Here is a 25697-nt window from a genome sequence, read left to right as displayed (position 1 = left end):
ACATAACCACCTGATGAAGGAGCAGTGCTCCAAAAGCTAGTGCTTCCAAATAAGCCTGTTGTACTATTACCTGGTATTGTGTGATTTTTAACTTTGCTAGTTGTGGTAATTGAGCAGTGTGGCACTAATGTCAACATTTTCAATGGTCTAGATGTGTGGGGCAGAAGTGAACCCCATTTGATTGAGACATAATTCACACTGAACATCATTATTGCTCAGCAAACCAGTTCCCAACACAGGCAAACCTAAACAGGAACATTTTTCCTTCCTGGCATCAATTTCCAAGCCAAACATCAGTCGTTTTGCACAACAGAATTTCGAACTTAATTCCTGCAAGATGTTGAAATTAGTCTTTATTTCCTTTCTCTCATCCCTCCACACGATATAATCTGAACAGATGTTAACATTAAGATCAAGGGGAAAAGATATACAGTAACACTCGTGTGTTTTAAGTCAAAGTTTAATTCAACTCTAATAATAAAAAGTACCAATCTGCCCGCATCAGGTAAAACAGAAAAAAAGCAAAAGAAAGAGGTACAAGGAAATCTGATTTGCTCAGTAGTCAGTTATGGTAAAAAGGACTAGAGAATTTAATTTTCCACTGGCCACTGCATTTAACTCACATTTAAACAATGGTTACATAAAACACAGGTTTCACACATTTTTAAAGTGGTTTAATATATGGCACCTATCTGTTTTAGGCTGGTAACTACAACTGCTGCTATCCCAGCAGTTTAAGCTATCCAGCTCACTAAATAACTCATCTGTTTTATAACATCCTATTTACCTCTGCTGCCGTTTCTCAGACGTCTGGGTCGTACAAGCCACCAGCAGTAACTGCTCTTTTCGAAATGTCCAAAATGACTGAAAATGAAATGATTTCATAATATCTTACAGTGATGTCTGTACATTGCAGCAACATATACCTAGTCCCTTGGAAAGACAGAATAAGTGTCGTAATTGATACGATGAGTGTGGGACATTTGGGATTTGGTCTTTCCAACCTCGAAGATGAGCTCAAATGAGATTTTCTTCCATTGTAACAAACTGGGGTAGCTGAATAACAGCACCAGAGGTCCAGGTGTGTACAGTCAGCAACATTCGGCTGCCATTTGGGCAGATAAGTTTGCCCTGGGTTTGTACAGCCAGAATTGATTTTCAAATGGGAGCTTTTCTTCCAGAACACTTACTGGAAATGAGCAAGATTGATTTATTTTAGCTGGGTTATCAACGAATGTCAGATTTAACTCAAAAGGTCTGTAAATGAGAATATAATGTGCACCACAAAACTGCAGATGGTGTTAATTCTTTGCAACTAGAAACATGCCAAATTCTACACACTGTCAGAACAGTTCAAAGACTGAATACTATATTTTCCAGCAATGAGTGGAATTGGCATAGGTCAAGGAATACAATGGATACAATAGCAATGGATGCTAAGTTTAAGATAGTGGAAGGTACCAACTCTTGTTTCATAGTCTTTAAAGATGGGTGACCCAGCAGAGTTTAACAGTTGGCTCCTAAAGTACTAAGCTTAGAATATAGCACTATTAGAACAAAGCACATTGCATCAACGCTGGCAATGCCTGCTTGCCACTCCTTATTTGACACTGAATGTATAAATCGGACTTGTACAATTATTCCACAGGCAACATACAACTGACTGCTAAATAGCACTTGGTCATGATATACAGAAATATGGGATTATACATCAGCATAAAAATTCAAATACAAGAATTACAAGCATTTACACGTTCACATTTTAAAAAGTTGCAATTCTGTAAGGCTACTTTGAGTTACATAGTGTTAAAGCCTGTTCTTCATTTTAAGAAATAAAAATCAATCTTTGCATTCTCCATTTAAATGTATTCACTCCACATGGCCCTACGATTATCAGGAAGCTTAACATATGCAACACTAAAGGGAGGAAGGGGATGTGGGGAATACACCTGAAAAGAATGCTGTATTACAGTGTGTTGGTTGCTTTTCATTGAAACCATCCTCTAATTAGTGTCCAATTCTACATGATTTAGCATCCTTCTCCAGTCTGCCTGATCCTACCTTCAAAAAGATGGGGAGAAAATAAAACCACCTCATTATGAAAGGTTTTTTACAGAAAAATGAAAACATCCTTCAAGTCACAGATGTTAACTATGTTTAAACAAGTATCTCCCTTGCATTTACATATAGTACATTATGTGTAATCTGAAACCAGAGTTTATTCACATGATCAGCAAAACAAAATCAAAACCTGAGCGGCCACAAATTTGTCAAAATTGTGTGCAAAACAAATTGTATGTACAATTTTTCAGTTTAGCATCCCAGTAAATTCAACACTTGAAATAAATCCTCGTGCGTTGAAATTTTTAAGACCAGCTTTATCCAGAAAGCTGCTTGCAATATTTGATTGCATCAAATTTGCTAGGTGATATCAGCCTTGTGTAATGGATGAAAACTTCTTGTCCTTTCAACTCTGAAGCCAAGATACTGCCCCTAAGTCCACCAGCATCCCCCTTCCCCAGAATACTTCCCACTTCACTGTCAAGTGTGGAACTGGAGTGTTATTGAATAATTCAGTAGCTACACGTCTCACGACTTGTATTGCATTATATTTACATTACATATGTCTCTGTTGGAAATTCAAGTCATTTTATTGAATTGAAAAACCACAGCATGCACTATGGCTTTCAAACATTAATATCTGGCCACCTTCCTGCAAAAGCTCAGATCATAAGAAAATTGTGTCGATTTTATTAACATCCCTCTTCAGATTTAAACTATTTCAATTGAATATTTTTTAAAAATATTACTAAAATCCTGTTTAAGGATTTAATTTTACATGTGGATGCCTTGATTAAAGATTTTATATCCCAAACTGAAAACTGGTTCCGACAAAAATTTACAATCAAAAACATCAATGGTTTTTCTTGCACCACAGACTCTGCCAGACCTGCTGAAATTAGCTTCCAGCATTTTGTTTCTCAAATTCAGATTTCCAGTATTAGTTTTTTGCTTTACATGTAAATTGAAGTTGATTTATTAAGATGCATTCCAGAAGGCCTATTCAATCTAATTCTCGTCCTTATTGATATGCAAATCAATTTGGCAATATACACAAATCAACAATGTGCATAATTATTTTATACATTATTAATTTGACATTTCTGAACAGAAGAATGGGGAAGTGTATTTCTTTTAGGCTCACCCCAATTTGACAAACTGACTACATGCTCCAGTTTTATATATATTTTGTAAAAATACTGGCAATTATCACTATTTTTATGCTTACAAACTTCTATAATCCTAAGGGCAGTACTTGATTTTTGCAAAGCCCTTTAAGGCTTTTCTCAGTTAGACTACAGTTGCATATATGATTTAACAATGAGAAATGGAAAGCAATCATGAGTTTTTCTTAAAAAAGCAAAACAAAAAAAAAGCCCCTGCATATTAAACTTTCATTTAAGAATTTGTCAGTTCTTGAGAAACAAACTGCTTCAGTCTTTCAAGATACTGTCCATAAAGTTCCACATCATTGTGACCAGCTCCCTCTACCCACAGTGGTTCTACCGGCCTTTGACATTGCTCATACAATGCCAACCCGTGTGAGAAGTCGATTACTTCATCTTCAGTCCCATGGATGACCAGCACTGGAGAGGCTATTTTCGAAATCTTGTCAATGCTGTCAGAAGAAATTAAAATTTAGATTCATTGAATACCATGGTGAAGTAGAGAGTGGGTTTACTTTATTAGAAAGGTAAAGCTCAAAAATTTATATCAACACCCTTGATATTTCTACTTTAGCACCCATTTACAATCCCTTAATTCAGCTATTTCTAGAAACCACCAATAAAACAGAATAGAAAACTAATCAGGTTAACCTTGAGGTTCATTCAATATTATACATTCAGCTCTTGCAGTGTAAAATACAGGATCATGCTTCAGAAGTGTTGAATAATAAATGCTTTTTTAAAAAATCAGCATAATTCTAGAAATGATGACATCTGCCTTAGTTTAAGTGGTGTATCAAATTCAAGAATCCAAAGTCGGTATTATTATATATTTTGGAACTGTCTTTAAGACAAAAAGAACAGTCACATGATATGGTGCCTGACAGCTAGCCTGGGTAGTTTGACTCCTAAGAGACTAAAGGCAGACTAGAGAGTTTTATTGATAAGAAAGGTGCAACAAAACTACTCTTGGAGAAATGCTAACAGTGGAAACAGTCTCCAAAGTCCCAAAAAAAAAGGGTGAAAATATTTTAACTTTAAAATGTCCACCTAGTGAAGTGTGTGCTGGGTTTTCAACAATCGCTAATCAGCATCTCCACCTTGATACAATACCTATGTGAGTTATTTAAAGATGGATCTCCAAGATGCACCTGAAAACACTCAGACAGTTGATGTGCCCAGGTCTGAGGTGGCCTAAATCAAGACAGTATGACCGAACTTAGAGGCTAAAAGTCTGCATTGGAATCTGCAGTCCTCACTTTCTCCCATTGGAATGAAAACAAAAGCTCACGCTTGGATTGGAAAAAAAACTCAATTTGCAGGGAGGCAAAACAGGCCAGACAAGTTGAGCAATATTAGGTGAGAGGAAGAAGTTGCCCAGGAAGACTGAGACATGTCAGCTCTTGGGTGAAATGCTTCCACACATTGGAAGTAAATCCTTTGAAGCCAAGAATCATTTTGATTGATTACGAGAGAACTGAATGTCAATCTAAAGGACACTAAAATAAAGCCGCAGCTGGTATTTTCTCACTTGTGTTAAAACGTCCGCTTTGTAACTTAAAGAACAAACGATTTGCCTGCAAAGTGATGTTTACAAATTCATGTTTTTATTCTGTTTGCTAAAGTAAATATCTCTAAACGTGAAATCTTGTGTGATCCATGCAGCCATTAAAACTACATTTTGCATCTCTTTCACATGCAAATATAATATTTATACATGAACCATATGAACCTCACCCACAGAATTCTGGACACCATGCCTAAGGAGGCAAAAAATCAAGACTTGAAGCAATTTGAATTTGACATAATGACTTTTAGCAATAAATTCCTAATCTCCCAAAACGTCAGGAATAAAACACAGGAAAACAACAATGAGAGATAGCGATCCTGTGAGGAAGGAAGGATATCCTGAGTTACAGAGTCTCAAGGTTACCTGCAAACTAATCATTACACTGGTGGATATTTCCACCGACGGGATAATACAATTGAGCCATAGATTAGATGCTAGTGGTTGGTTAGGGTTGGAATATAAAAGCACCGTTGTGCTACTAAGACTTTATAAAGCTCTGGTTAGGCCCCATTTGGAGTACTGTGTCCAGTTTTGGTCCCCACACCTCAGGAAGGACATACTGGCACTGGAACGTGTCCAGCGGAGATTCACACGGATGATCCCTGGAATGACAGGTCTAGCATATGAGGAACGGCTGAGGATACTGGGATTGTATTCGTTGGAGTTTAGAAGATTAAGGGGAGATCTAATAGAGACGTACAAAATAATACATGGCTTTGAAAAGGTGGATGCTAGAAAATTGTTTCTGTTAGGCAAGGAGACTAGGACCCGTGGACACAGCCTTAGAATTAGAGGGGGTCATTTCAGAACAGAAATGCGGAGACATTTCTTCAGCCAGAGAGTGGTGGGCCTGTGGAATTCATTGCCACGGAGTGCAGTGGAAGCCGGGACGCTAAATGTCTTCAAGGCCGAGATTGATAGGTTCTTGTTGTCTAGAGGAATTAAGGGCTACGGGGAGAATGCTGGTAAGTGGAGCTGAAATGCTCATCAGCCATGATTGAATGGCGGAGTGGACTCGATGGGCCGAATGGCCTTACTTCCACTCCTATGTCTTATGGTCTTATGGTCTAGTGCTCTCAACTTGGAATCAGAAGGTTTTTGGTACAAGTCCTGCTTCAAGACCATGTGCATTTATACATTTTTTTAAAAATCCATACTGACATCCAGTGCAGTACTGACAGTGTTGTTCTTTTAGGGGTTCATTGAAAACAGAAAACCACCTCATTATGCTGCATTGCAGAATACTTACTAAATATAGCATGCATTACTGGACCAGGACAAGTGTAACAAAAGTAGAGTCAGAGTTGCTATAGCATGGAAATAGGTCCTTAGTTCCATGGTGTTTTTTTCTTTCATTTGTGGGACGAGCACGATGCTGGCTAGGCCAGCATTTATTACCCATCTGTAATGTCCCAGAGGGCATTTAAGAGTCAACCGCATTGCTGTGGGTCAGGAGTCACATGCAGGCCAGACTAAGTAAGGATGGCAGTTTCCTCCCCTAAAGGACATTAGTGAACTAGATGGGTTTTTTCTAACAATCAGCAATGGGTTCACCATCGTTAGATCTCTTAATTCCGGATTTTTATTGAATTCAAATTCTACCACAGCGGCATTCGAACCCAGCTCCCCAGAACATTACCTGGGTTTCTGAATTTACAGTTACATGATAATACCACTAGGCCACTGCCTCCCCCCACATGGATCATCAAACATCCATCTATTCCAGCCTCATTTTCCTGCACAGAGCCCAAAGTTTTGTACTTTAATCGCATTTCAAATGTTCATCTAAATAGCTTTTCTCAAAATTCCTGCTCCTTACCTTCTAACTATGCCCTCGATTACTGACTCCAGGAGGAGAAAATGTGCCACCCATCTACCCCATCAGAATTTTGTACACCCCAGTCAGATTCCCCCCACCCCTCAGTCTTCTCTGCTCAGAGGAAAACAATCCCAGCCTAGCTGATCCCCCATCATATCTAAATTATTCCAGCTCAGGCAACAATCTGGTCAGTCTCTTTCTGCACCCCTCCTAGTACAATCACATCCTTCAATAGTGTGGTAATCAGAATTGCACACTACTTAAGATGCAGCCTTATTATTATTGTGTACAGCTCCATCCTAACATCCTTGACTTTGTATTCAATGCCTTGACTGATGAAGGCACATATCTCATATGCTTGCTTAACCACCTACCTGCCCTGTTGGCTGCAAGGGTCTGTGGACATGCATACCAAGGTCCCTCTGATCTTCTGTATTTCCTCGGGTCCTATCATTCCTTTGCCTTGTTATCCCTCCAAAATGCATCATCTCTTAATGTTCAGGATTACATTCCATTTCCATTGTTCAGGTCATCTGATCAGCCCCTTTATTAATCATCGTGTAGTCTAAGACTTCCTTCCTCGCTATTTAACACACAAATTTCCATGTCAACTGCGAATTTACTGATCATACCTCCTACATTCATATCTAGATAATTTATGTACACAACAAACAGCAAGGTATTGAGCCCTTTGGAACGCTACTGGATACATATGACCAGCCACAAATTCCAGTCTTCAATAATCACCCTCTGTTTCCTGCAACAAAACCAATTTTTGATCCAATTTACCAAATTGCCTTGGATCCCACAAGTTCTTAGCTTCTTAGCCAATCCGCCACACAAGATCTTGTCAAAAGCCTTACTGAAGCCCATGGACTCTACATCAGCAGCACTATTCTCTGTATACCTACTTGCCTTGAAAAATTCAATCAGATTTGATTGACATTTTCACATCCTTACCTAGCCATGATGGAAATTAATTCTGTCCTTAATTGTTTCCAACAGTTTCTCGACAACAAATGTTAAGGCTGGCCTATAGTTTATCCCTACCAACCTTCTTGAATAATGGCACATTAGCTGTCCTCCAGTCCTCTGGCACTCCTCCTGTAACCAGACAGGATCTGAAAATTAATATTGGAGCCCCTTCAGTCACCTCTGTTGCCTCCCACTGCAGCCTGAGATACATCTCATCCGGGCTTGGGGATTTATCCAAACCTGCTAAAACCACTAATACTCATTCTCTCTCATGTTAAATCACTCAAGTATATCACCCTTTTTGATTTTTATACCTGGATTATCCTTCTCTATAGTGAACACAGATGCAAAGTGTTTATTTTAAACCTCAACTATATATTCCAGCTCCACACACAGTTTGCCACTTTGGTCTCTAATGGGCCTACTCTTTCCCTTAACATAGGAAAATGCTTCAATTTTACTTAACATTAGCCAGTGTAATTTTTTTTCTTACAACCCCTTTGTACTCTCCTAATTTCTTGAAACAATCCATTGTACTTTCTATACTTCTCTAGGACATCCACTGTTTGAGCCTCCAGTATCTACAATAAATTTCCTTTTAATTCCTTTTCTTTTATTCCCAATCCTGTACATTTCTTGACATTCAGCATTTTCTGGACTTGTTGATGCCACCCTTCAGTTTTGGCCCTGCACTTTCACAATTACCATTTTGAATGTCTCACACCACTGTGATGTGGATTTCCCTGCAAGTAGCTGCTCCCAGCTCACTTTGGCCAGGTCCCATCTTATATTATTAAAATTGGCCTTCACCTAATTCAGAACCTTTGTTCTTAGCCACAATTACCTTAATTTTACTGAATTATGGTCACTATCACAGAGATGCTTCCTCACTTCCATATTTACTACTTAGAACATAGAACATAGAACAATACAGCACAGAACAGGCCCTTCGGCCCACGATGTTGTGCCGAACTTCTAACCTAGATTAAGCACCCATCCATGTACCTATCCAAATGCCGCTTAAAGGTCGCCAATGATTCTGACTCTACCACTCCCACAGGCAGCGCATTCCATGCCCCCACTACTCTCTGGGTAAAGAACCCACCCCTGACATCTCCCCTATACCTTTCACCCTTCACCTTAAATTTATGTCCCCTTGTAACACTCTGTTGTACCCGGGGAAAAAGTTTCTGACTGTCTACTCTATCTATTCCTCTGATCATCTTATAAACCTCTATCAAGTCACCCCTCATCCTTCGCCGTTCCAACGAGAAAAGGCCGAGAACTCTCAACCTATCCTCGTACGACCTATTCTCCATTCCAGGCAACATCCTGGTAAATCTTCTCTGCACCCTCTCCAAAGCTTCCACATCTTTCCTAAAGTGAGGCGACCAGAACTGCACACAGTACTCCAACTGTGGCCTAACCAAAGTCCTGTACAGCTGCAACATCACTTCACGACTCTTGAATTCAATCCCTCTGCTAATGAACGATAATACTCCATAGGCCTTCTTACAAACTCTATCCACCTGAGTGGCAACCTTCAAAGATCTATGTACATAGACCCCAAGATCCCTCTGTTCCTCCACCTGACTAAGAACCCTACCATTAACCCTGTATTCCGCATTCTTATTTGTTCTTCCAAAATGGACAACCTCACACTTGGCAGGGTTGAACTCCATCTGCCACTCCTCAGCCCAGCTCTGCATCATATCTAAGTCCCTCTGCAGCCGACAACAGCCCTCCTCACTGTCCACAACTCCACCTATCTTCGTATCATCTGCAAATTTACTGACCCACCCTTCGACTCCCTCATCTAAGTCATGAATAAAAATTACAAATAGCAGAGGACCCAGAACTGATCCCTGCGGAACTCCACTTGTAACTGGGCTCCAGGCTGATTATTTACCATCTACCACCACTCTGCCTTCGACCGGTTAGCCAGTTTTCTATCCAATTGGCCAAATTTCCCTCTATCCCATGCCTCCTGACTTTCCTCGAAGAATTCAATAAGACTTGTAAGGCAAGACCTACCCTTCACAAATCCATGCTGGCTGCCCCTAATCAAGCAGTGTCTTTCCAGATACTCGTAAATCCTATCCCTCAGTACCCTTTCCATTACTTTGCCTACCACAGAAGTAAGACTAACTGGCCTGTAATTCCCGGGGTTATCCCTATTCCCTTTTTTGAACAGGGGCACAACATTCGCTACTCTCCAGTCCCCTGGTACCACCCCCGTTGCCAGTGAAGACGAGAAGATCATTGCCAACGGTACTGCAATTTCCTCTCTTGCTTCCCACATAATCCTAGGATATATCCCGTCAGGCCCGGGGGACTTGTCTATCCTCAAGTTGTTCAAAATGTCCAATACATCTTCCTTCCTAACAGGTATCTCTTCTAGCTTAACAGTCTGTTTCACACTCTCCTCTTCAACAATACGGTCCCTCTCGTTCGTAAATACTGAAGAGAAGTACTTGTTCAAGACCTCTCCTATCTCTTCCGACTCAATACACAGTCTCCCACTACTGTCCTTGATTGCCTGACATTGTTCCCTAAAATTAGGTGCAGTACTGCTCTCATCTCTTCTAAGTCTTTCTCTGAGCTGGCTTAAAAAGTTCTCTTGGACACATTAAGAAGTCCACGCCTTCTAAGCCTTTACACTTTGTTCTAGTTAACATTGGGGAAATTGAAATCCTCAACAATTATTACCATTTCATTTCTACATTTCTGAGATTCATCATTTTAAGTGTTATCTCTCTAACTAACTTGGGGTCTATAATACACACACAGCAAAGTGAATGTCCCTTTTTGTTTATCTATCATATGGTATCATATGGTAAGGAGCTAGATATTATCCCTCCTTACTACAATAATTGACTCCTTGCCCAATATTGTGATCTCAGCTCCTCTTTTACACCCAACCTTGTAACTCAAAGATTCCATATCAAGCTGCCAATCCTGTCCCTCCCTCAACCATGTCTCTTGATAGCAATGATATCATGTTCTCATGGGTCAGTCAACATCCTCACCTCATCTGCCTTACTGCAAAATGTCTCACATTAAAATAAATGCCATCTAACCTTGTTGTGTTCCATTGTATCACACTTTGAATATAGTCACAGAATCCTCTAGTTGTAAGCACATGGCATTAGGAGTAACCCAGAAATTAAACCCTTGAGGTCCTGCTTTTTAACCTGCTATCTAGTTCACCAAATTCTTGTTGCAGAATCTCATCTACCTTTGTCATTGTTCATAATGTGAACAATGCTCACCCCCATCAAAATACCCTGAAGATATTCAGTGACATCCTTAAACCTGGCCCAAGGGAGACAGCACCCCATAGTGGTATCACATCTGCAGCTGCAGAATACCTGACTGTACCTCTCACATTTAAGACTCCTACCATCATTGTTCTCCCTCTCTTTATGATTCCCACTTACGCAGCTGGGTCATGGCCATTCCCCAGAGGAATCAGCACTCTCCCTGCTTTCTAACACAAAATCTGAGGAATCTATTTGAAGGAAGGTTTTAAGCATTAACCTCACTAGCAGTCTGTAATGAGCTGTGAACATTAGAAGAAAAACCACTCACTTGGGGAATGCATCGAAGCAGTATGTCTTCTTGGTATCAGGAAAGGCAACACGCATACCAGACATCAAAGGAGAATGAAGCACAACTGCAGCACATTCATATCGAGCAGCCAGATCCACTGTAGGTACTGTGCCTATACTCTGACCGTACAGGATCACATTCTCTGGACGAATCCCATACCTGGTGAACAGAGAAAAAAGCTAGTTTAAAACGGTGTTTTTGTTTTGCAATGACGCATACACCCCACAAATGAACAAAAAAAAATTAAACATTTCAATAACTTTGTCTTCAGCCCACTGTTTCTCCCCTCGTGTTCTCCACACAAATACATCAAACTAGAACGATTCAACATGAATTTCTGTTGCCATAATGCGGATTAGGGAGCTATAATACTTTTAAATAAAAACACTTGCATGCCTAACATTATATATCCTTTGTATCACCTAGCTCCACATTCTCACTCCACACAATTAACACACAATAGAATGGAGGGATTTTTAAACAAATTATGGTGGCAGGGCAGAAAAAAAAGAGAGGAATCAATTCAAGGTCAGAGCAGCAGGTTACCATTATTTTGATTGAAACATTGTTCCACTTTTCACATTTGACTATTAAGTATTGCTGGAGTTAGATGCAAGCTAAGAGCTCTCTTTGCATTACAATAGATCTTCTCCACAGCCAAACTCTGTTTGCTTTGAATCCCTGAAGTAATGCAGAAAGCCATTTATCAGTATGGCCTGGATTCAAATTCAGTTCTCGGTGGAACAAGACCATGTAACAAGGTGGAAGATTAATTTCACCACAGTGAGATCTTAAGTAACTATAATCTTAGGCCAATAAAAAGCACTATTGTTAAAGTTCCCCTTTTTTTAAGTAAAGCATTATAGTACAGGCTCCAAAAATAAATTAGTTGAGATGGCCTAATTTTTCTGTATAATTGAAAAGAAAATGTAATCTGCAGGGTAATGGATAATGCAGAAACTAATCACCATGCTGAAGTGCTTCCAAACACAAAGCACTTAGAAATTTATATAAGTAATACTAGATTTGAAAAGCACTGTCTCCCGCAGAGAGGTGCCCCATTTATTGAAGCCCAGAAATTCATTGGCAGCTGAACTGCAGGACCCCGAGAGACTGAGCAATTCTCAAATTTAAACCAGTTTAAACCCTTGTAGCTTCCCAACATAGGTAATCTAACAGGGCGAGTGATGCTCTGACTCTTTAGCATTATATGGGGCAGAGTGTGAAGTTCCATCAGCGTGTCAGCAAGCCCATCAATAGCACCATGGCAATGGATTACCACCCACTTCAGCTGTCAGGCTAATCAGAATGTCCCATAAGAAGCAACTTAACTTAACTCAACTTGCACTTAAGTTTCAATTAAAGCAAGTTCACACACACTGAAGGAGCTGCAAATGGCCATTCAGCCCACTATGCCAGATTTTGGAAAGATAAAATTAATAAAAGATGGAGAAAATAAAACTATGATGGCAAACTAGCAAGTAACACACAGACAGTAAAAGCTTCAAAGTATATAAAAAGGAGGAGAGGGGTAACAGTGAACAATGAGCCCTTACAGAACAAAGTTGGGGATAAAAACAATAGAAGTCAAGAAATGGCAGAAAAGTTAAACAAAATACTTGACATCAGTCTTCACTGTAGAAGCTAATAACAGCATTCCATACATACTAAATAATGAAGTAGCTAAACTGGAGGGGAAATAAACACAATAGCTATTACTGGGCAACCTATTGGGGCTAAAGGCCAATATGTCTCCTCGACCTGATGAGCTACAAAGGGCATTAAGGAACATAGCTACAGAGATAGTCAGTGCACTGGTACTAATCTGCCAAGAATCCCTGGATTCTAGAGAAGCCCCAGAGGATTATTAAATTACTTCTTATTCCAAAAAGGAGACAGACAAAAAAAACTTAACTGGAGGCCAGTTAGCTTAACACCTGTTGTTGGGAAGATACAAGAGTCTATTATAAAAAAAAATGCAATAGCAGAAAAATTATAAACTCATAAAATCAAAGATGAATCAACATGGCTTCACGAAGGGGAAATTATCCCTGAAAATTTTATTATAGCTCCTGGAGGAGATAAACAGGGTAGATAAAAAGGGAACCAGTAAACATATATATCATGATTTCCAAAAGGCATTTTATAAGGTATTATATGTAAACCTGTTTAATAAATAAGTAGACAGGCAGCATCAGGAGGTGGAGAAGTCAACATTTCCTGTGTAAGCTTTCTTCAGGGCCAGAATGGAGTCTTAATGGACATGACAGGATAGGTACAGAAAGGTCCTTTCCCTTTGCTATACAGTCTAAAACCTGAGGGTATAAATCTCCAAAAAAGACGTCAGTTTAGGACAGAATTGAGGAGAAATCCTCTATCTCAGACGGTGGTGAATCTGTGGAATTCTTTACTACAGAAGGTGGAGGTTGAACAGTATAACTAAAACTAAAATAGACTGATTTTTAGATCAGTAAGAAATCAACGGTCCGGGAGAGGGGAGATAGTGGAGTTGAGGATTATGAAATTACTGGATTATCAACAATACTGAATGGCAGAGCAGGCTCGATGGGCCAAATGGCCTACTTCTGATCCTACATCTAATGGTAGAAAGAGAAGCTGTGCTTCAAACCACACTTATTTTTTGTTGTAACCATCAAATTCCTCACCTGTCAAAATCCTTTTTGAAAAATTATTCATGGAAGAGGTTTCTAGCAGGTTTTGAGGAACAGTGTTCTGATCCCAACAAATGCCACTGGAAAAGAATGTTTTGTCATTCCTACGCCTTAAATCTTTGGGATATTTCTAATTTTGCTTCTGCTTTTTTTGCTCTGTTCACATCACAATGTTGCGCACTTTTGCTACATTTTGGCTGCCCCTGCAAATACTCTCCAAAAGGCATGAATTAACCATGCAGCCAAAAAGAAAATTCATAGCAGAGAAAAAAAAGGAACAGGAATAGGATATTCACTCATCAAGCTGCCTTGCTATCCAGATCATAACTAGTCACTTAATTGCCAGTGTTTTTGGATTACCTCCACATCCCTTAATGAGAGTCTCCAGAAACCTGTTGGTTTTGTTCTTGAACCTCCTCAATGATTGAGTTTCCACAGCTCTCCACAGCAGAGATTTCCAAAGGTTTACCACCCTCAGTGAAGAAACTCATCTCAATCTTCAATTGCCTGCCTCATCCTCAGTATGCCTCCTGGTTCTAGAGTCAGTCAGGGGAAATACTTCATCTATATCCACCCTGTCATGCCCTAAGATTGATCCTAGATCTGTTAGAGTGCAACTTGTCCATCTTGTACATGTACCCCTTCCCTCAGAAGCAGTCAATACCCCAGGGATATTGTACCACTATTCCTGTTCCAACTTTTGAAATTGCTGTTTCTTAGTATTTTTCCAAGCTACCAAAACTCTGCTTAAGAACTTCAGCATGTTTTAAAACCATATCATTGGTTCCAACACTGGTCGCTATCCATTCATAGAACAATGTGCACCATAGTCCTCTAAACATTTCAAAATGCACACATTTGTTATGATCCATGGATTATAATGTAAAGTAGAACAATGAACTGTCGATGCTGGAAATTTGAACCAAAAACAAAACTGCTGGACAAAGTCAGCAGGTCTGGCAGCATCTGGGGAGTGAAAGCAGAGTCACTGGATCCAAAACGTTAACTGCCTTCTCGCTGTAGATGCTGCCAGCCCTGTAATATACATGACTGATTCCAACCACATGAAAACAAACTAAAAACTTGTAAATACAATGTCCAGGGGCATCATTTCTTTGTGTTGTTCTTTGTTATACCTGAAATTTTTTTTCTTTAAAAGAGAACAGATCCTTCTTCATCTGACTGGTGATATACACTTATGTCTTTACATCAATAATCAAGTCAAAACTTATAATGACTGAGCGAAACAGCAAACTGGCTTCCTTTTTCAGGCAGAGAATCTTTACTCAGATGATTATGCAAATTTCAAACACTGCTTCAGGAGTCTTGGACGCAAGATCTTAAATATTTTGAAGATGTATATGGATCATCATCATGCAAGGGAATTGAAGGTTATTGGGGTAAAAATGAATATGGAATTCAAATCATTGACACATCAGCCATGATCATACTGAATGGCAGAGCAGGTTCAGGGGGCTGAATGGCCTACTTCTGTTCCTAGTTTGTACGTTCATATGCACATTTGCTGTCACTCATACAGTGAAGGTATTTCCAAGTATTGTTGCATACCATATACAGTAGAAATCAGGCCACTGTCTCAACAGATCTATTCTGCTCTTTATGGTTCACATACATCTCCTTTTCCTCTTCACCTTGTTCCATCAGCATCACCCTCTTTTCGTTTCTCCTCGTTTATCTAGTTTTCCCTCATTGTTACCTTTTAGAAAGCATGATAACTTGTATTTATTAGATGAGACTACTTACAGTGTGGAAACAGGCCCTTCGGCCCAACAAGTCCACACCGACCCGCCGAAGCGCAACCCACCCATACCCCTATATGTACCCCTTTTTACCTAACACTACGGGCAATTTAGCATGGCCAATTCACCTAACCTGCACATCTTTGTGACTGTGGGAGGAAACCGGAGCACCCGGAAGAAACCCATGCAGACACGGGGAGAATGTGCAAACTCCACACAGTCAGTTGCCTGAGTCGGGAATTGATTACGGGTCTCTGGCGCTGTGAGGCAGTAGTGCTAACGACTGTGCCACCGTGCTGCCCACATAGTCCATACCTCCAACCCCAAAGTGAAAAGTTTACGTTATAAGACAACACCAAGTTAATGTATGGACACCATTGATTTTCAGAAGTTCCATAATTCTCAGGTTGACACTAACACTGAAAACAGTGCTTTCAGTAAAACAACATTCTCAAATATTTAACTTAATGGTAAGCAAGACCACAAAGTTGTCTATTAACAATGTTAAGACTCAGGAAACCAGTGTGGATTATAAATACAGCTTCCCCTATAAACCAGTTAATAAAATATAAAATCAAGTCTTTTTAGGAGTTAAAAACGGATTTTGAATTAAGAGATGTATAGAGCTCAATAAAGAATGCATACATGAATAGTGTGATCCCACGGCTTCCTACTCATCTTTCTGTCAAATATAAACACGAAAAACCAAGGGGAACTTAAAAATAATTGTCCAGAACAAAATAGCCCACACATAACTGGATGGTGCCTACATTGCAGCAAAACTGCAAGGTAACAGCAGTCAATTCTAAAAATATATGGGTAATCCATTCTTCACAGCTATTTCCTCCAAACAAAAGATCATATTTGAAAGCTGAACTCAGTGGCCCTGATAAAGGAAATAAAAGAATAATTGCTGGCTAAACATTTCAACATAATCACATATGACACATCCCTGAAGTAGGAAACAACAGAAAAGTCAGATTTCCTTGGAGTGGGGGCCAATGATGGATGCCAACTAAAACTGTAGATTATGCATTCAAACTGAAAATCTCAGAATTAAACCTCATTTCACTCTTCATACAAGAAAATCTTGGTACATTACAATAAACCAGTTTTATCCAAGATATCATATGGAATTTTTCCTATGCCAATTTATACAGTTAACTAATGATTCCAGTTGGACAAACTGAAGGATAGAACTTGGAAAATAAATCGAAAGGTTAACAACACATCTGTTTCCTATCTATTCTTTCTTATAGAACCAGCTCCCTGAATAATAATTGCTCACACTTATTGGAAATGCTCAGAGTATATCGAGACATAGAACCCCAGGCAATTGTTCCCAACCACTATTTGGTGTCGCACACTATTGCGACACATCATCGGTGTTAACACATGAAATGCAGTCAGAGCCTTACAGCACAAGATGCCATTTGAACTGTAACAAATCTTTCAGAGCTATTAGCAATTATTCTCACTCTCCCGGTCTTTTCCCTATAGCCTTACAAATCTTATTCCTTTTCAGGGTGTTTAGCTAATTCTCTTTCAAAAAAAATTATTTTAAAAATAAGAATTGATTCACTGCCACATTCCTTGAGGCAACACATTCCTGATCGTATAAGTTGCTGTGTTAGAAAATATTTCTTTGGATCACCTCTGGTTCTTCTATCAACCTCCTGAAAAGATTACTTATCTTTCTACCACTGGAAACAGCTTCTCAGCCTGACATGGCTTTGAAAACCACTTGAAATGTCTTCTGCTTTTAATGCCAACTACCAAGGGTTTGATGGAATAGATAGAGAAGAGTCCATTGAATGGTACAAGGATTAGGGCCACAGAGTTAATCACAGAACTCCAACAATGCAGTAAAAAGCCATTTGCTTTACTGATTCTCACTGATCCTCTGAAGAGCAGCCAACCCAGACACACACACCATTCCTGTAACCCCACGTGGGTTTTTAAACCATGGCTAACCCACCCAACCTGCATACCCCTGGATACTATAGGGCAATGTTTAGCATGGCTAATCCATGTAAACTGTAAATCTCTACACTGTGGAAGGAAACCAAATTACCCTGAGGAAACTCTTGCAGGCATGAAGAAAATGTGCAAGCTCCACAAAGACAGTCACTGAAGGTTGGAATTGAACTCAGGTCCCTGGTGCTGTGAGGCACCAGTGCTAACCACTCTGCCATTGTGCTGCCCTTGAGAGATGCGGAGAGGAGGTGTAGAAGAACTTAATGCAGCAAGTGATAATTAACTGAAATACTCTGTCTATAAAAGGGTAGTAGAAGCACAGATGGTTAACAATTCCAAACTAAAATTGCGTGAACTAGGAAATTAAAAACTTATAGTTCTACAAAGATAGAGCAAGAGAATAATTTCTTAAGATATGTCATACTTGGAAATTCACACCTTGCCCAATTCACTGGAGACACTTCCAATAGTGACTCAATAGACCCTGAATGAAGCTGGGTTTTGGCTTCAGCTGGCAAACTGCATCAATTTCATTTTCAAAAGCTGATTGCACAGCAAAAGGAGGCAAAGTAGATATTACACTGCAATCAGAGGTACTGGCACAATTAACATTCTTCCCACATTTCCATGAATCTTACTGCATGCTACATTGGCCTCATCCACTCCTGGACTTTGATCATTTGGTCAGTAGTGTGAAACAACGTACAATTACAGCAAGACAGACAGGCTGTGTTGGCTCAGAGCCTTTAATAGCTCTTCCAAGAAGAAGAATTACTGTCAAAACAATAAAAGGCTCAAATCATCTCAACTTACTGAGCTGGAACAGTAATGAGTGCTCTATCTACTGTATGTGTCAGCTTTTCGCATATTTGTGTACCCAGTCAGCAATAAAAAGCAAGGACCCATGCCAATATTTCATATCTGTAAAAATCAAAAATTGAACTACTGAAATACCATTTGAAAATTTTAAAAGGATAGGCAAGTTTGATGAATCGTAAGGCATGCCCTGCTGGAATATGTGCAGGTGACTGACCTGTTCTATTAGGGTAGGGAGTTGAAGCCAGCAGGATAACAGTCCAAACTACACTTCATATTATGAATCACATGGTGTAGACAGTTAATGGAAGTGCATTCGAAGTCTCATAATAAATTACATCAGCTTAATCCTTGTCTGATGTGGTCCACAAAAGCAATGATCTGTCAATCACACCCACCAAAGAAACAGAGTGAACCAATGGTTAGTATAATTTTTTCAATGTTTGAGGTATTCAGATATTTCTTCCATTATTGATTTTAAGAGATGACCAGACAATGTGAGAACATGGAAATTTATTCCTCTGTATGAAGATAACTCAAAAAGATAAAAAGCATGAATTGTGAAACTTATATTGCAGTAAATACATCTGCTGGAGAGGAAACATGATCTGACATTAGTGGCATTAACTTCTTTGAGGAAGATATTCAGGCTGAAGGTTTTAATGTGGAAACAATGAACTCACATGATGCAGTTAACCCTTTGAATGAAGAAAAATATCAGGAATGTACAAAAGGATTTTGACGGCTACCAGAACATGCTTTTCACCCACTCTGACCTTTGCTTAGAAAACCTTGTCTTCGCTTAATTGCAGTCGGCATGACATTCAGTAGAGTATAGAAACTCCTATTAAAACTTGTTTAATTGATCTCATTGTATAGAAAGAAAAGAGCAAGCATGACAAAGAAAACTTTTGTGAAGTTTGTCAGATAGCTAGGATCAGGGCTTCAGTGGAGATGGAAATGGAAATATAATTTGTGGCCTGTTATTTCACATTAGTGCTGTACTGCTATATCTAAACAATGACAAGAAAAATGTTAAGAACAGCACCTGCCAAACAGGACCCATTTTGTTTCAGTACACCCATAATGCCATCAGAAAGGGAGCTCCAGATCTTGACCCAGTGACCCTAAAGGAATGGCAATATATTTCCAAGTCAGAATGCAGAGTGATTTTGAAGGGATTTTGGCAGATTCTATTTCATGCAATTATCTGCCCAAATGGTGGTGGTCATGGGCTTAGACAATGTTAAGGAGCCTAGTAAATTTCTGCTAGTGTACCTTGCAGAGTATAACCTGCCACTATTGAGCATTGGTAGTGGAGGTTTGTAGATATGGTGCCATTCAAGCAGGTTGCTTTATGCTTGATGATGTCAATGTTGAAGGCCTGTGCTCAGCAGCAACATCAGGAATCAGAAATCAATGATGCCATTGGAATACCAACAACAAATCGCTTTGTAGGAAACACTGAAGCAGCACTGTGTGCATGCAGCTGCAGTTTGGAGGGGACACTGCTCATGTAGACCAGAGACAGGATGAGAGCTTATTCGCCTCTGATCTGGTCTTATAATCACAGCCTGGCCTCCATCAGTACAGAAATGGTGTTGCTCACTGATAACTGCACCATGTTCAAAACCGGTCACAACTCCTGTGAAAACTGAAGCAATCCATGCCTAAGTGCAGCAAGACTTGGAAATATCTAGACTGGGACTGACCAGAAGGAAGTAAACTTTGCAACATACAAATGCCAGGCAACGATTGGTGGCTCAGTGGTTAGCCATTGCTGCCTCTCACTGCCAGCAACCTGGGTTCAATTTCAACCTCAGGTGACTGTGGAGTTTGCACATTCTCCCTGTGTTGGTGTGGGTTTCCTCCAGGTGCTCTGGCTTTCTCCTACAATCCAAGGAGGTGCAGGGTAGGTGAATTAGCCATGCTGAATTGTCTATAGAGAGTTCAGAGATGTGTAGGTTAGGCGTATTAGTCAGAGGTAAATGTAGAGTAGGAGAAAGTCAGGACTGCAGAGGCTGGAGATCAGAGTCGAGAGCGTGGTGCTGGAAAAGCACAGCAGGTCAGGCAGCATCCGAGGAGCAAGACAAACCACATTTCGGCTTATGCCCGAAATGTCAATTCTTCTGCTCCATTAGATTCCCTACAGTGTGGAAACAAGCCCTTCAGCCCAAGTCCACACCGACCCTCCGAAGAGCAACCCACCAGAACCATACCCCTTCACCTAAAACTATGGGCAATTTAGCATGGCCAATTTACCTAGCCTGCACATCTTTGGATTGAGAGGGGAAACCCACGCAGACACGGGGAGAATGCGCAAACTCCACACAGATAGTTGCCCGAGGTGGGAATTGAACCCGGATCCCTGGCACTGTGAGACAGCAGTGCTAACCACTGACCCACCATGCCGACCACACCTCGGATGCTGCCTGACCTGCTGCGTTTTTCCAGCACCACACTCTTGGCTCTAAACGTAGAGTAATAGGGTAGGGGAATGGGTCTGGGTGAGTTCCTCTTCGGAGGGTCTGTGTGGACTTGTTGGGCCAAATGGCCTGTTTGTACACTGTAGGGATTGTATAATCTAGCCATTACCATATTTCATTCAATAGCATTACCATCCTTGGGGGGTTATCATGACTAGTCTAGTTCGAAGGGGAGACGGATAGAAAGTGCAAAGATGGTGGGTGAACACGATTTGGTATAAGTTACAGAGCAGCATTTTAGATTACTCAGGTTTAAGGTGAACAGAAGATGGGAGACAGGCAGTGAGAGCATTAACAGAGACAACTCAGTAATAAAGGGCACGGATGAGGATTTCAGTAGCAAATAAAAGTTGAGGCAGATGGAGTTGGTAGTGTTACGGGGTTGAAACAGCTGTCTTATTGAGGTGGTGGGGAAATGGACAGAAGCTCAGCTTGAGGTCAAATATCACACTAAGGTCAGAACAAGTCCAGTTTAGTCTCAGTTGCTGGATTGAAGGAAATTTTGCCACCACCTGATGTCAGACAATTCAGAGACAGTACAGAGATTAAGAAAGCAGGTAGTGAGGCAGAATGTCAGTACAAGTTTGAAAACTGGTAGTGTTTCAGATGATAAGTGCTGTGCTACTGTGCCTTACTGGACAACTTACAGGAGTCACCAGGAGAAAATGCTTGGTCAGGGACCATTTTCTAAGGTACTCAGTTTGTCTGGATGAGGAATGGGAGGACGACATTAGGTCAGGCATAGCAGTACTAGTTGCTGAGACAGAGGAACAGGAGAGCAATGAGACATCTACCCTTTCCCCTTGAAGCTAATTGTATCTCTTATCCTCTAGTTCACCTCTACTGGGACCTCCAGTGCCATATCCAAGGATCTGCACATCCTCTCCCTTGGTCTGTAAAATTTCCTGTAACGTGCTATTGTAAGGCAGCTAGAAGTGGGAGTGTGAGCGAAGAATCAATATATAGTGCTCCACAAAAACTGCATCACTTGAACCAAATCTGTACATTTCTGATTCAGTATCCAGGTAAATTCAAATTACAGTAATCAACAATTAGGATCAAAATAGTGTGTTAAATCCAGACTTTTAAACAGCTGCCTCATATAGCCCATTTTAACACCTTGGCTAAAACACCCTCTAATAATTGGTTTGTGAGCCACTTAAATTTAAGAAACATTTTTCCCCAAAGTTATTTAAAATAATCATGCTGCATGACTCTGTACAGACGATAAGATAGAACAGCATGTCAGCAAGTTCTATCAACTAGTGGATCGAAGGGCCCGTTTCCATGCTGTATAACTCGAATTCTATGACTAAGTAAATGACTACAGCTGAAATGAATCTAAATGAGAAAAATGTATATGGCAATAATGCATTGGGACTATCTTAACCAATAACCATTTCCCACTCTGCTGCCACCTTGACAGAAAAGACTTGCTGACATTTGGGAAAATGAAAATAAAATGTTAGTGTACACATGAGTAGAATTATTGCTCGTTAAAACATTTAATTCATTATGGCTAATTAAGGCCCTTTGAATCACAGTACCAAAGTGTGATAAACAAACTCAAGGGGTGAATGTTCGAATTCTACAAGAATTAAAATTCTTGTAGAGCAGTGAAACAATAAGGAGGAGCAGACATAAAAAGCCCAGTGTTCTAAATTAAGTATGGAGCCAATGTGTACTAGACTAAATCAAAAGATAAAGCCCAATAGGCCATTTAAATGGATCGTGATTTATGCATACACAATCATGAAATGTATGAAAAATACTTTTGGATATTAAAACCAGAAATGAACTTTGAATTTGCATAGGATATCCAAGAAAGTATTTTATAGCTGATGAAACATTCTGCAAGGGTAATCACTACTGTAAAGCGGGAAAGGCTCAGTCAATGTACCCAAATCATTTGCCCACAAACAAGAATAAGACAGCTGGCCAGATGATCAGTTGAGAGATATTGGCTGAGGGATTAATATTTATCAGAACAGCAGACAGAATCTACTACCTTGACTTTAAAATTCTTCTAGTTTTCAGATTTCTTCATAGCCTCACCCTTCCCCATTTTTGTCATCTCCTGCCCTACAACCCCCCAGGATTCAATTCACTCCAAAATTTCAATTTTAGCTTCTTAAATATCTATGAATTTCATTACTCCAACTTTTGTGACTGACTGTTCCTTCAGCTGCCAAAACCTCCTAAATTCTGGAATTTCACCCCCACCCCCTCCGACCCTCAGCTTTTTCACATCTCCTTCCTCTTTTAAAGTGCTCCTTAAACCCACCTCTTTAAACAAGCTTTTGGTGACTGGCCACATCATATCGTTATTTGGTTCAGTGTGAAATTTTGTTTGATAATGCAACTTGTAAAGTGATGAGATATTGAAGATGCCCATATAAACATAAATACAAGTCTTTTGCATCTTCTTCTAAATAAGGAAATTGGAACTTTTGTATCCACCTGAGAGAGCAGAGTGCCTCAATTTCTCATCAAATTGGAAGGGCAACACCAACAATGCAGTATTCCCTCAGCACTGTGGAGGCATTTTTAGATGCGGGGGGGGGGGGGGGGGGGGCGGAGTTAGGACTCTTCACATAATGAATCCATCAGCCAATCCAATAAGAATCTTGAAACGACTGAAGACTCAATGTGTAAATGTCCTGGTCCTCTGTGAATTCCAAATTTATGCAATGTATTTAAACATGAAAGAAGCAGAAGCGAGAGGGAGGGGGCTTTTCTTTTTAAAAAACATTTGAGCTGAATGAAACTTGTGTGAATCACCTTTTCATTTATAACCAGTTCATATTTTCAGCATAATTATCCAGGAACCTTTTATCAATAGTTTTACAAATGGATTCAAATTTAGCCTACGGGTGCAATTTAACTTATGGAAGGAATGGTTGTCAAATTGTAATAAATTATTCCTCTGTCTAAAATGGGATCAGAGTAATACATTTGAATTCTTGTTTGAAATAAAAACCGGTTTTAACAAATACAGACAAACTTGATTATGCTTCAATGAATACAGAGGGAGGGACAACTGATCAGACTATCCACATGTTAATTTTCAGACTTTCTCTTTGTCAAACAGGAATAAGAATTTTACCAAATAGTTTAAACAACCAATGTGTTCAAATACCTGCAACAGAAATGGGGGACAGAAGCAAAGAAAAGCAAAAAAAAATCACAATATTCTTAATGTAGTCAATAGTTACTTAAAGGCAGAGGAATATTTAAGGAATATTGTGGAGGAAATGACGACCTCAGAAGCAAACATTTGTTCAGGTCTTAGCTTGCAAATTAAATTTAAATGCACACGCCATTTTAGAATGGAGCACAGGCAGCATCTTAATTTGGCCTTTGCCAGATCAGAGAAGGTCTCGTGTCATGGCTAGCACAAGAACTTTTAAACAAAGTGCTGTGCAACATAAAATTCAAAGAAAAACAAATATTTTAGAAAAGATAGAGGATATATTTAACTGCCAGTACAATTCAAGCCACTTTGTCAGTGATGCAGTCTTCATGCTGCCAACAATCCATCTGCTTTACACAAGTATAGTCTGGCCAGAAGTACTGCAGGCAACGAGGTTCTGCTTTTATATTCTATGCCCCTTCCAATAAATAATAACATGCCATTTGCCATCCTAACCATTTGCTCCACCTATATGCTAACATTTTTATTATTCATGTACAAGACAAAACCTCTCTCTGCCAAGTTCTGCCATTATTCCTTTTAAATAGTATGCTTCCTTTGTACTTTTCCTGCCAAATTGGACATGAATCATAGTTTGTGGGAGCTGGACAGAAGATCTTAAGCTCTAAGGCAGTTAAAAAGACAGAAGAAACCCCTCATGAATTCTTAACTGTACTAAACTCATTAACATGGACCATAAAATTTTAAAATTCTGAAGTAGTGTACAAGAAACGAATAGAAGTTAGGAAATTTATGATGCAATAGAGGCGTCAACAGGATTTGGGTAGGGTGGGTATATTGATATGACACAGGGTAAACCCTCCTGCTAAATTTAAAACCAGCAACGTAGAAAAAATTTAACCCATGCAGTAATCTATAAAACTTCGAGTGGCCAAGAACTATTTAAAGTAAAAATTAACAACTTTATTTCTTAAAGTATAACAGAGAATAATTAACTAACCATTACTCTCAATTTCTTCCTCTAATCTACCTTTTACCTTCCCTTCTATAATACTAGTCGAATAAAGCTCCCAATTAAGATTTACAAAACCAGACTTCTCAAAAACAGGCAGCTTTCGTTCTTCTATTTGGAGCTTCCGGTGTCTTTTTTTCTTCTTCTTAGGAATTTCTGCGTCACAGGTTACTGATAGAGAAGGTACTTTTAAGAGAGCTATTTTTCAAGAAGTTTGTTTACAGGCTGGGCTTGGCAGATCTCCTCTTAACTGTTCAATTTTCCCCAGTCTTATACCCCCGAAGTATTTGATTGAGAGATTAGTATATTGACAATCTTAAAAACCAAATTCAAACTGGACTGGAGTTCAATATTTTTTGGGGTTTAAGTTAAACTGATTGGCTGAATTCGAATTTGTGTTTTTGTCTCCAAGCAACGAGCTAATCAAGTTGTTCAACCAAATGTTACATTGTTGCCTTATTGAGAATACTTGGTGCTGTGTATGGTAGTTCTGCTGCTTTTAACCCTCGAAGTACACTCACCCCTCCATAACAATATAAAAATAGGGCAGATGGAGTATAATTGTAAGGTTAGCCACTTTGATAAAGAGCAACAAAAATATAGAGCTTTTCTTAAAT

General features: G+C 39.6%; 1 protein-coding gene across 1 annotated transcript in view; it reads right to left on the bottom strand.

Moving 5' to 3' along the window:
* Window positions 1-444: 444 nt before the first annotated feature.
* abhd17b (abhydrolase domain containing 17B, depalmitoylase) overlaps window positions 445-25697 on the bottom strand; it is a 67532-nt gene continuing 42279 nt past the window's right edge. Inside the window, exons 2-3 of the mRNA XM_072588150.1 lie at window positions 11183-11362; window positions 445-3679 (exon numbers count right to left, since the gene is read on the bottom strand). Of these exons, the coding sequence (XP_072444251.1) occupies window positions 3460-3679; window positions 11183-11362 (400 nt within the window). The 3' untranslated portion in view covers window positions 445-3459. The remainder of the gene's footprint in view (window positions 3680-11182; window positions 11363-25697) is intronic.

This window comes from Chiloscyllium punctatum, chromosome 2 (genome assembly GCF_047496795.1).
Source record: "Chiloscyllium punctatum isolate Juve2018m chromosome 2, sChiPun1.3, whole genome shotgun sequence".
In the NCBI taxonomy this organism is placed as follows: domain Eukaryota; kingdom Metazoa; phylum Chordata; class Chondrichthyes; order Orectolobiformes; family Hemiscylliidae; genus Chiloscyllium; species Chiloscyllium punctatum.
Note: the sequence above shows the minus strand (reverse complement) of the source record. Positions and strands in the feature narration are given on the sequence as shown.